Raw genomic sequence first — 12,276 nt, 5'->3', positions numbered from 1 at the left:
CTGTAAGCAGGGGCCCAGCAGTGTCAGATCTGGGTATCTGATGTTTGCTCTGCAGTGTTCTGGGCACAGGCAGCAGTGGTGGCACGAGACACAAGACCCTGGTAAAGGACAAACTTACTGCTTGGCCTCAGACTCTATTTAAGATGACTTTACTCTTGGTTTTTTGGCACTCACTGCAGGGTAGGAAGTACCTGCAAGTTCTTCCCATCTGCCATGTGCTCTGAGGGTTCACTGCAGTTGTTCTGAGCCAGGTGTGGCCACAAGAACAAAACCACCATTGTGCTCAGGCCCTGGGCTGGCTGCTCAGCAGGGTGACCACAGAGTGGAGCTCCCTTGGAGGGGCTGCCTGTGGTTTCACCTTGTTTGGTGTGCCAGGCTGGGCTGCACGGCTGGAGTTGTGCTCTGCACACACAGACTGAGCCTCGAGTGTGGCAGCTCCAGCTCCAGGCTGTGTGCAGCAAGCTGCAGGTCCCTGCTCTGCAGCCCGATGGCTCGGTCGTGTTCACTGACAGCAAATGCAGCTCTTCATCACCAAGTGGCCAAGTCACAGAGCAGGAAATACAGCAGAGCCATTTTATCACACAGGTGACATTTGCAAGCCTTCTGCACACTAAGATGTAACTTAAAAATAAACGTGTGAACTGCTGTTTTCCAGCAAGGGAGGATGGACAGGAAGATGTGTCTGTCTCTTCAGTCACTACAAGAAGTGCTGATGATGAATTTTCCATTTTCCAGGTACAGCTGCCTCTTCTGAGTTGTGTAATATCTGCCACATTCACTCTGTCCCCCTCCCCTTTCTTCTCTTGGTATTTTCTCTGTTCCCTCTCCTGGTTTGACTTCCTCACCTCTGCTCCTCCCAAACCACTGGGAATACTGAGCAGCCAATGTTTCCACAGAGTTTGCCTCCAGCCCGTGCTTAGCCAGAGCTGTGACTGATTTGAAGGAGGTTTTCCCTTCCCAAAGCTCTGGGGTCGGTGCCATGGCCCTGGGCGAGGGTGTAAGGAATACACATGCAAAGTGGGATGTTGGAAGGTGCTGGCAGCTCTGCCACAGAGCCGGGGGCCTTGGGCCATGCTGTGAAACAAACTCGTTTGTCCCCTTTTATCTGGCAACAGAACGAAACAGTCATCACAGAGCTGTGCTGTAACACTCACGGGGACCTGCAAATGAGGAGCACAAACTAGGCTTGTTCCTTATCACCTTGGGTTACATCAACTGTGAGAAGAATGAAAGGTGGCACAGTAAGACCCTCTTTTTTTTTCCTGGCATGTCTTTGACGTGTGTAAAACATTAAATTTGCGCATTAATTTTAATGTAATTAATTGTTGTCAGGCTTAATGAATTGAGTGACTTGGGGGTATTCTAACTGTCCCTTACCCACCACAGAGCCCCATGTAGCAGCAAGGGGAAAAAAGTGGGAAGTTTGTTCCTTTTCCTAGAGGGAGTTTATATTCAAATGCTTATCCCTGCATTTCTGGTGATCCAGCATTGTGCATAAAATAACCACAGATGCACCTTCAAGTTGCTCAGCACCAATTTAATCTTCGAGTCTCCAAACTGCTCTGGTGCTACAACTAACATCATCAGCCAAAATGAAAAGCCTCTGGTAGGCCTAGACTGAAAATTAAGCTTTTTAAGCCTTGGGTGAAGGCAAGGTTTAACCTCTGTGGAAAGCACGAGTGGTAGAGGCGAGTGAGTGTCAGCTCTAACAAACAGCGTTTTCAAAGAAGCTTTGCAGAGCTGAGTACCTTTCTCACAGGGATTGTAATGAGCCAGCAGCTCCTGGTGCAGAACCTTTCCTTCCCCAGAACACCCAGCACGTCCCTGGGACCCTGGCACAGAGGGAAAATTGTGCATTTTATGCTTTTTTGGCATCTATGTTGCTCTTTCTTATCGCTTTGCTACAGCTCCTTCCATTCCTGTCTCTGTTCCCCACAACAGCTTCCTGCTGATGCTACAAAGTTTCTCTTGTGCTTTTTTTTGTTCCCAAGGGAAAGCTGACAGCCTTTGGTGTCCTTCCTCTGTGATCTGCCTTTTCTGGCTGATATTTGCTGCCTACTGCCCCATCCTCACCAAAACGCACAAAACCAACCTAATCCTGAAGGAAAATACACATTCCCCTGCTCCACCCTGTTGCCTTCTTGCAGCTCAAAATCCCCCTGGAAGCTCTGGATTGCTCCCCTCCTGAGGAAAGAGCAGCAGCAGCCAGAGCCAGGCCCCAGGAAATCCCTGCAACAATTTCAGGTGGAATCCCAATTTCAGGTGGATTCCTGTTCCGGACGGGCTTTCCCCCTTAAATCCTCCCTGACAAACTTCTTCCCGGTCCAGCCCTGCTCCCCACTTGGAGATGGTTCCTCCCAGGGCCAGATGCCGCATTATCCGGAGCGACTTTCCCTCGCAGCCTTGTTTTCCTCCCACTCCTGAGTCCTTTGTCTGGCTGCCAAGCGGAGCAGCCCTGCCAGGCAGACACAGCTGCTCCGCATCGCCGCGGGTGCTGCCCTATGGCTGCGGAGCCACTGCAGCCCGATCCATCTCCGAGGGGACGCTCTGCCTCCGGGGTGGCTGCACCGGCAGCAGAAAAAGCGAACAGCACCTGTAAAGCTGTCGGAAGGGGCTGGAAAGGTTGAAGATAAAGAGGCCTTGATGGTGCTCTGGGTTTAGCTCTGAGACAGCGCGAGTAGTGAGGCTGCTCTCTCCTGCTCTGACTGGAGCTCTCCCTGGAGGAGCACGGAGGAGGAATGAGAAGTTTCCAAGCCCGCAGCCACAGAAGCACAGGCCTGGAATCTCTCTAATGAAAGTTTTCCTCTTTGCAGTTTGCCAGGCAAGCAAGCACCAGGCACCAATATCAAAACCAGCCCAGATTCCAATGAAAACCAGCAAAGAAATACTAGAGTAGAAATGAAACTGCTTCATTTTCCTTGGTAAGAACTGGCAAATAAAACTACAGAGAGAGGAGAGGAGAGGAGAGGAGAGGAGAGGAGAGGAGAGGAGAGGAGAGGAGAGGAGAGGAGAGGAGAGGAGAGGAGAGGAGAGGAGAGGAGAGGAGAGGAGAGGAGAGGAGAGGAGAGGAGAGGAGAGGAGAGGAGAGGAGAGGAGAGGAGAGGAGAGGAGAGGAGAGGAGAGGAGAGGAGAGGAGAGGAGCTCTCTCTGCTCTGCTGGGTACAGGCAGCTGGGCTGATGGTGGGGCTTGGGCCAAGGGGCTCCTCCTTGCTTGCTGTTGCTTGCAGGGATGGAATATCACTTTATCCCCACATTACAGGGCTTCTCTGCATCATCTTTCCAGACAAACGAGTGCTCCACCCTGCCGATTCCTTCAGTTTGCCTGGAAGGACTCTCCCTTCTTGCCCTGTGGGCTGGACTCCCGCTTCCCTCCCACTCCTGAGCCCTTGAAGGCTGTGCCAAGGAGTGAGCTGGCACTGCCGGGCTGGCCCTGCCTCTGCCTCCTCCCCGCGCTGCTGTGGGCCCGGGGCAGGGAATACCCCACCCTTTGGCTGGGGCAGAGCAGGTCTGAGACTTGCTTTCATCCCAGCCCTGTCTGGGAAAGCTCCTGAACCTGCTCTGCGTCTGGGAGCACAGGAATCCACGGCAGCCAAGCTGAGTGTTGGCTCGCCTGGAGGGATTCCTGGAGGGAGGCTGGTGTCAAGCACCCCTGTCCATGTGAAATAATCCTCCACGTGGCACCTGAGCTGCAGATTCAAATCACGGTTTGAAGGGACACGCTGGGGTTAAGCCCCACAGAAAACCACCTGAGTGCAAAGCAAGTGTCACCTGACCAGTGTCATATGCCTGAAACAAATAATCGGAAGCACAAACACCTCTGTCCCTCAGAGCCTCCCTGTGGCACCAACTGAGCATCCCTAATTGCTTTGTGACTGGTCATTTGAGCAGAGGAAGCGGAGGAGAGAGTGAAAGCAAAGCCCAGGGCTGGAAAATGGAAATGACTGTAGGGAAAGGAATGTGGAGCTTCACAACAGCCCAGAGTTGGCGGGGGAGAGAAGAGCAGGGTGAAGGGGGAAGGAGGAAGAGCAGGAGGTAAATCAGGGTGACAGGACAGCGCGGTCTGAGCGCCGCGTGTGGCACGGCGGCCCCTCGGTGTCTGTGGTGCCGCACAGCCCTCGGCTGGCACTGCCGGGCACGGACCCTCCCTCACCAGCCCGCAGCCCAGACACAGCTTTGCCAGGGTGAGTCTGACCCGTGTGTGCGCTCCTGCCCCGGGACACTGCTCAGAGCAGAAGGGAGAGCCCTGAAATCTCTTGCCAAGTTAGAGATTCGGTGGTGTGAAGCCCGTATGCCCAGCCCGGGGTGCAGAGCCTTGCAGTGCCGATCCCCTCTCCCGGTGGAGGCGCTGGGACAGGGTGATGCTAAACACAAAGTGTTTTTAGCGAGTAAACGATCAAACTCTGCCTAAACATCTACCTGAAGAGCGACAGCAGCCTCCTGCCCTGGCACACCGCCTAAAAACCCCTTCTTCCCTCTGCAAGAGCAACAAGGGGAGGCCGTGGTGTCCCCCCGGGTCTGTGGGAGGGGACAGGCAGTGGGTGCTCCCCACGGAGCCCAGGCAGCTCTGCCCGCTGTCCCCGTGCCCAGACAGGGAGGGACAATCCCGGATGTGAGGATTTACAGCCCTGGCAGACGCTGGGGACGGGCGATGGCGAGGTCGGGAATTGGAGCAGCGCAGTGCGAGGCCGAGCCCAGGGCAGGGCCCGAGGCCCCAGAGGGGCTGCGGGAGGCCAGGCCAGGCTCTGGCATCCTCTCCGGGAGATTCCCCTCTCCAGGAGCTCCTGGGCTTTTCTCTGGACACAGGGAGGGGAGGAAACCAGGGCTGAGCAGCAAAGGGCCAGGGGGGTGAGGGTGGCTCAGCAGCCCGGGCTGGGGGCAGCAGAACTGGGCGCCCTCCCTAAAGCAGGCAGGAGATGGTGCCAGGAAGGTCCCGATCCCAAGGGCTCCCTGCACGGGGCAGCTCTGCCCTGTCCCAAAGGCCAGGATTCCCACACGGAGAGGGAACAGTGGGAATTGTGCAGGCTCAGATCGCCACCGTTCCATTGCTGCACGTTTGTGTTCCTTACCCAGGAGGGATTCAATCGCTTGCACCCTGGTTTATGATCTAACTCACTCTGGCTAAGCTGACACAGAGCTCTGCTCGTGCCTTGCAAGTCATTGTGCATTTAGCAGGCAAAGTTGGTTCTTCCACTTTATAAATGTGGGAGGAACACACAAACCAGACCTGGACTTCCAAAGGAAGAGGCTGTCAGCTCCTGCACTGCCTCGCTGGCATTTTTAAGGTGTATTATTTACATGCTGGAAAGGAGCCAACCAAAACCTCTCTTAAGAAATTTCTCTCTTACTTACAGAACAAAGTCTACTGCTTTGTGAAAATGAATAATTAAATTCTGAGGTTTGGGCATCTTCATTTATTGCTGAGATCTTGGCATCATCACTTTTCCATATTTGGGGAAAATGAGACTAAAAGTCAATGTTAAATGATGTACAAAACTAAGATTAGTCTGTTTACCCCAGACTAACTCTTTGGATAAAGGAAAACTATTTTCATACTTTGCATAAAATATGCATAAAATATGAAGTTGATACTTTCCAATCTTGATATATTTTTTATAAACCCTCCTCTCTTTTTTAAGCCCAACACAATTAACACTTCAAGAATGTTGTGAGTCTGCTCTTAACTACCAATAAACCAGTTTGATTTACCAGTGACATTAACCAGGTTAAGTGCCAGGATTCAAGTGGATTGAAAGAAAAGCAGTTTGGATCACTAGAACATGACTTCTGCTAGTGTGAGGGATCCTAAAATAGTGTGACAATGAGTGTGTTCAATGGGTGTAGATGTGTTGCTGAAAGGCGTTCCAGCATCTCTGTGGGCAACTTCCAGAACAGAAAATTAAAAGGGGAAAGAAAAAAAGTCCCAAAGTAGCAATCAGCTTAATTTATTGAACAATTTTTTTTACCAAAAAAGAAAGAACTGGGTATGGAGTCCATCATGTTTCTGTCATCTTTGGGGTATAAATCTTCCTAAACACTGCTCATGTTTTACTGCCAGGCACTCCAAGTCCTGCTGCTCTGGGGACATTTGGGACCAGCACAACCCCAGGCTGCAGGATGGAGGCTTTCAGCTTGGCAGAGGTTCCCATTAGGGCAGGCAATAAAAACACCTCACACAACTCAGCTGAAATCCTGCGTGGCTTTGGGATTCTGTCACCTTGGACCCTTAAAGGTGGAGACTGAACAAGCACTAATAGCAAAGCCCTACTCAAAAAATCAGTGTATCCTTTGTGCAGAGCAGATTCCCAGTGAGTTACTGCAGGGCTGGGGTACAGGGAAGGTGCCGAGGCAGTGAACACCCACCTCCAATAAAACTCAATATGGCAATGACTGAAAAATAAATCAAATTACTTGGCAAATAAAAATGTGATTCTGTGACTGCAAGGAAGCTGGCATTTTCCTGGTTATCTTCTCCAAGACAGGAAGAAGAGACATAAATATATATGGCATCAGAAATGGCAGCAGAAATGTCTCTTTATCCTTCCCAGTACAAATTAAGTGTAGGAAAACTACTCCTCCACAAGGCCCCTGTCACTGAGTGATGCCCTAAGCACAGCCAAGTTCAGAAACACCAACCAAAGTCAGCTCTTACAAAATAAAATGTAACACACATGGTTCAGGTATTGACACTGCAGGACATCCCTTAAATCTGAACATACTTCTGTATTTTGGTTTAGCTGCCTGTTTTAAGTGCACCAAATGCTTCACTTTGAGCTTCCTCCCAGACATCTCAGCATCCTTCACACACAGGGTGCCGGGTTCACAGAATCCTGGATATTGGCTCAGGACACAGCAGGCAAAAGATTTCTTCCACGAGTTTTGGCCTCAGCTTAACTCTGTCCAGTTCCTATTCTTGGATCTTAGTGGTGCCTTAAATCCCTTTCACTCAAAAATTATTTTGAGCCAATAAAGAAACAGCGAAGCACATCAGACCCAGGAATTTCTCTGCAGGTTTTTACACCTCACTCTATTCAGCAGAAGCTTTTAGGGGCAACCTGCCTGCAGCTGTTGTAAGTGGGGCTGAGAAACAGCACCTCAGAGCCTTTTCATCCCTGTTTTTCTCCTCAAGAAGAGAAATTGCTGCTTTTCAAACTCATTCCCCACCCAAAGCAGCCCCTGGGGTTGATGCTGCTGCTCCCAGGGAAGGGCAGCCCCGAGGTTTCCCGGGTCCGCCGGGCCGTGCTTGTGTCACTTTGTGTCACTTTGTTGGGCCGTGCTTGGGTCACTTTGTGTCACTTTGTTGGGCCGTGCTTGGGTCACTTTGTGTCACTGTTTTGGGCCGTGCTTGGGTCACTTTGTGTCACTTTGTTGGGCCGTGCTTGGGTCACTTTGTGTCACTTTGTTGGGCCGTGCTTGGGTCACTCTGCTCCTGCCAGCCCCGTACAAACCCAGCAGGGACAGCAGCACCCCTGAGCTCTCAGCATTCCCCGTTCGAAGCTCACGGTGACCACAGGAACTACCAGAGGAATTTTGTTGCTGTTTGCAGCCGCAGGCTCCTCACCCTGGCTCAGACTGGGCAAATCACCGAGTTCAGGAACAACTGCAGGGCCACAGTCCTGCCCTGCAGCTGGGGAAGGGCCAGACCCACGGGACAGCTGCTGCAAGCTCAAGGGATAACTGAGAGACAATTAATGGGATTTCTTATTCATCTGCAACCTCGATGGAAATAGATTATTTTTACCTGGCAATTAAAAACCTGCTCTGTTTTTTTCCCCAAGGTAAGTAAGTTTCATTAAGCTCATTTTGCACATGACAGGAAGCTCAGAATTGTCCCAGGAAAATGCTACAATAGACACATCTTTTCTGCTCTCAATCACTGCCATTCTAGAGCACTTTTAAGACAGCTCACACTTAATATAAAAGCAGTAATAGACTTTGATGTGTTAGAACTTAATTCTAGAACTCTGATTTTTGGAACTGACTGAATGCACAGCTGGGGATACCAGTAAGTGGAAGAAAATAGAAATGTTTCTAGGATTAAAGCTCAAGTTCTGAAATACTGAAAAGACTGAAGGAAACAATCTGTATGAAAACTCAAATTATTTGTTTCTGTGATACAGCCACCAAGTGAACATGCATCACTGAAAGACATTGGGTCCATTTCTCTCAAGGGAATGCATTTTACACTAAAAATGTAGAATAAACCCACAGAGCATCAAAAGGATCATGGGCGACAGACAATGAAGTTTTGGGTAAAAAAAAAAAAAAAAGACAACACATAAGATCTACAATGTACACACACACCCTGGAAGGTTTATATATGCTCTATATATATTTCAAAGTACACACAAGCTGCCCATGTGGCAGGTTGAGAAAATAGGAATACATCTTGGGAAGGTCATGAAGGAAAAAACCACAGAGGAAAACGAGAGTTATTTACATTCAATAATTCAGTAGCCTTTAACACCTCTATATACAAACAGGCTCTATTTATGTACAGACTGCACTGGGAGCCGAGTGAAGTTATTCCAAACACAAAAGAAAAATACAAAACCCCTTGATAATTCACTTGAACAAGCGTTTACAGGTTGCAGAGATTTCTCCATTTACAAAGAAAATACTACACATGGAACAGAGAACTTGCATCTTTGGGGAACTTTCAGTCCTTACAAGAGGAGTGTGTTCCCAATGAACCACACAGCCACTGGAAAAAGTGGAATACTTGCAGTGCAAGGAGATTTTGAGGGGGTTATAATTGCATTTATCATGCCAGACATATCTTAATTATGAAACTAGTTAACAAGTCATAATTGAGTTGCTGTCAAGGGACAGTTAGAAAAAAGAACCCAAAATTTGGGTTTTCAGTTCCCAAATCAACTCAAGTATGTACCTTCCCCTTCTGCAGCACAATTCCAAGATCCACACAGTACAGGAGCTGCTGCCATTGTACACGTGGCATTGCCCCTGTTACCAGAGCCCTCTGTCCTTACAGGCTTTATGGCCATTGCAGATGTACAAAGCATTTTCTATTTCATTTGGTACAAAGCAGATCAATACCCCACAAGCAGGAAAATACAGAGACCACCCTTGCCTGGCCTGGTCATTTAGGATGTAATAATTGGTCTTTTTTTCCCCCCCAGGAAGATGTTTGTCTCACAGGCAGTGCTGCAAAGGGACACCAGCCACTGTTCTTGCCCCATCCAGGGCAATTTACATTCCCTTTCTCCCCAAGCTTTATCAGCAGCTCATGCAGGGAACAAATGCCAAAATCCACACCCCAAGCACCGAGTAGGAATTTTCAAGAGAGAAAATATTGCTGTGGCTTGAAAGCTGTTTTCTTTTTTTTTGATGTTAACTTTCAAGATGTTACAACAGTCCAGAGCCGTGGCTGCAGCTGTGTTAGTAAGTGGATGGCAAAGCCAAGGCAGTGATGGTGCAAGGAGCAGGCAAAGAGGAGCAAGTAGAGGAATGGATTTCTGGAACAGGAACAGTTCTTATGCATCTTAGAAGTACTGTCAGCTTTTTTTCCCCTCCAGGGGACACAAGTCCATGGGAAGTTTAAAAGGTTGAAGCAAAATAGTGCTGTTTGCTCATCAATACAGGGAATATCTCAGATCTGCTCATCCCAACAATCAAAGTGAGCACACCAGGCTGAGAAGAGCACTTAGGAACTGAGTGTATTTAAATCATTATTAAAAAAAAATTAAAAATCACTAATTGTGAGTCTACCACTTCCAGAACTATTTTACTGAGGATACCAAGACCTAAAATGTTATGTCACCATCTCAGATGGCAGAAGTTTCTACAGCAAGTAACAATTAAGCAGCAGCCACACACAGCCTGTCGTTACTGGCAGTTTGGTTTGCTGTCTGCTGCAGTAGTAATCTGTCAACACACTCCTCAAAATCCCAGCCCTGCTCCTGGAATGGGTGCCAAATCCATCCCCTGGTGGGTACAGAACACAGAACAGCCTCCCCCACAGCCTGTGCTCTGGAGTTTGCCAGTGCTCTGACAGTGCTCAGCTCCCCTCCCCTGCTCCCAGCACACTGAAGATGCCCCAGCACTGAGCACCTGCATCCCAGGGATTTACAGAGGTGCAGCAGCACAGGGGGGCAGAGGATTTATTCCAGATCTGCATTTCCAGTTATCCTGAGGAGGAGCAGGGGATTCATCCCTCCTGACCACTGGGCAAAACTTCCTTCCCTGCCAAGTCTCCCTTCCCTCCTTCCCTTGGTGACCACACCGAGCTGCTGGCACAGGGAGCATTAATGAGCCTCAGGAGCAATAATCCCATAAGGGATTTATGGAATAAATAAGGGACAATTCCATAAGGGAACCCCCTTCTTCTGGCCCACTCTGACCCTTGAGTGGCTCACCGAGTGCTTCAGAGGTGCCACACTGCAGCCATCCTGCTCTGGAACTGAGCTGAGCCTTCCTTAAACACACAGGGAGCTTTAGACAGAGTTTAGCTCTTGCCTCGTTAGCGAGTTCAGCCGAGAGATTGGGGCTGCAAGACAGAAGCCTGGTTAGAGCAGGAACATGCCAAGTCCTGTCCAATTCCAATTGTACAGACTTGTTAGTTTTTTTGGAATATGGTGATTGCCTAAACAAGACTCCACTTCTTGTTAGTACAATAACTTTTATTTGACATCTACAAGATCATTATCTTGTAGTTTTTTGGACAGGTTTATACAATCTCAATTTTTCAATAGTGCAACCTGTGCAAGCAAGAAATGACAAACATTGTCCTTCACTTTCTTATAAACATCTACTATTATAGGCAAAACAAAACTTACCCATATTATAGATAAGTGACTATTCACATTTGTACATTACAATTTCTTTTAAACAGCTCCAGATAAACTCTACAATGTCTTACAACATATTAAACATAACAGAAACAGCACATACAGCGGAACCCTCAAGTGTTTCCCATTCTCTAATTTACAGCTCAAGTAAGGTTTCATCTTAAAAGTGACAAATTAAATTATGTTAATGAAGTAAAAAATATAAGATTGTATGCGAGATGGAAGTGAATTTGCACTTAAGTTTCCATAACCACCTCAGATTAAGGAAATGTTTCAATTTAAGGAAAACAGGCATCCAGCCATCTTTGCAGTACACATTAGGAATACCATTAATACATTAAAAATGAACTAATTTTAATTTAAGATGTTTATCACAAAAAGAACATGTTGTAGACTCAAATATATAACTCCCAGGAGAGAACCAGAAAAAATGCAACACCTGGGTATAAACACTATAAAAATGCAATAACCAATGCTGTACAACTAAGATTGTGTTTCTCTCTGAATTCCTGTCTCGTGTGTTTATGCCGTCCATGCCCGTTTCCAAAGACATGCACTGTCAAACAGAAACTGGGAAGGAACCTGAATGCATGATGTGCAACCTCTAGGTTTCATGCTTTTATAAACTCAAATTGAAGAGAAAAACCCAATATATATTTTCTATATATATACTCAATACATGCATTCGAGATCTCCCACAGCAATGGCATCGATGCACTGCGTTAAACCCTGAGCACTGTATGACAAGATAAAAATAAAGCCTGCTTGGGGATTTTCAAGCATTTTCAAACAAATTGTGGTTTGTAGCTTAAAAGGCCAAAAGTAAAAGCAAACAGGAAGCACTACAGAGAGCATAAGGAAAGACAGATGCACCACCATAAACAACTGCTGGCTTTCAGTTCTACCAACCTTTTTAGATCTCTTTATTCCCAAAGTATTTGAGACACAACTGAACTGAAAAAGTTATATTTCTTTGGAATCTGTCCCTGATTTTTATGCAAGTGATATGCTTTTACAGCCTTTTCCTCAAACACCAAAGTCAACACCTGTAGCTTTGTCCTCTCATGCGTTGTTGAGGTTGGTGATGCTCTGGGGGTGGTGCTGCTGCCAGATCTGCTGCTGCTGCACTGCGAGCTGCTGCGACTGGTCGGACGTCGACAGGAGGTTCACGAGGGGCGACACACAATTTGCAGGAATGATCAAACCTGAGAACAGCAACACATCAATGGTTTCATAAAAACACCATCAGCTGTGTTTGTTAAGAGCTCAGGCTGATGACTGCACCCTTTAATTTAAGCAACATTCAATAATGACTGTTCTGATGTCAAGTCTAATCAGCACAGCCACGAGTCCTGCTCCTCAGTCCTTCACATCCTTTAGGTTGTGAAGCAAGAGAAAGAAGTTCTCATTTTGCCTGACAACAAAATTTATTCTCATGTTACCTGCTGTCATGAGAAGTCAGCTATTTTTG

At 47.8% G+C, this 12,276-nt stretch overlaps 1 protein-coding gene across 2 annotated transcripts in view; it reads right to left on the bottom strand.

Moving 5' to 3' along the window:
* Positions 1-8,283: 8,283 nt before the first annotated feature.
* The window catches only part of SBNO1 (strawberry notch homolog 1), a 31,413-nt gene continuing 27,420 nt past the window's right edge, over positions 8,284-12,276 (bottom strand). For both annotated transcript variants that reach the window (XM_054645833.2, XM_054645834.2), the window contains exon 32: positions 8,284-12,010. In XM_054645833.2, coding sequence (XP_054501808.1) covers positions 11,868-12,010 — 143 coding nt within the window. In that variant the 3' untranslated portion in view covers positions 8,284-11,867. The remainder of the gene's footprint in view (positions 12,011-12,276) is intronic.

The sequence above is a fragment of the Agelaius phoeniceus genome, chromosome 18, assembly GCF_051311805.1.
Source record: "Agelaius phoeniceus isolate bAgePho1 chromosome 18, bAgePho1.hap1, whole genome shotgun sequence".
In the NCBI taxonomy this organism is placed as follows: Eukaryota; Metazoa; Chordata; class Aves; order Passeriformes; family Icteridae; genus Agelaius; species Agelaius phoeniceus.
Note: the sequence above shows the minus strand (reverse complement) of the source record. Positions and strands in the feature narration are given on the sequence as shown.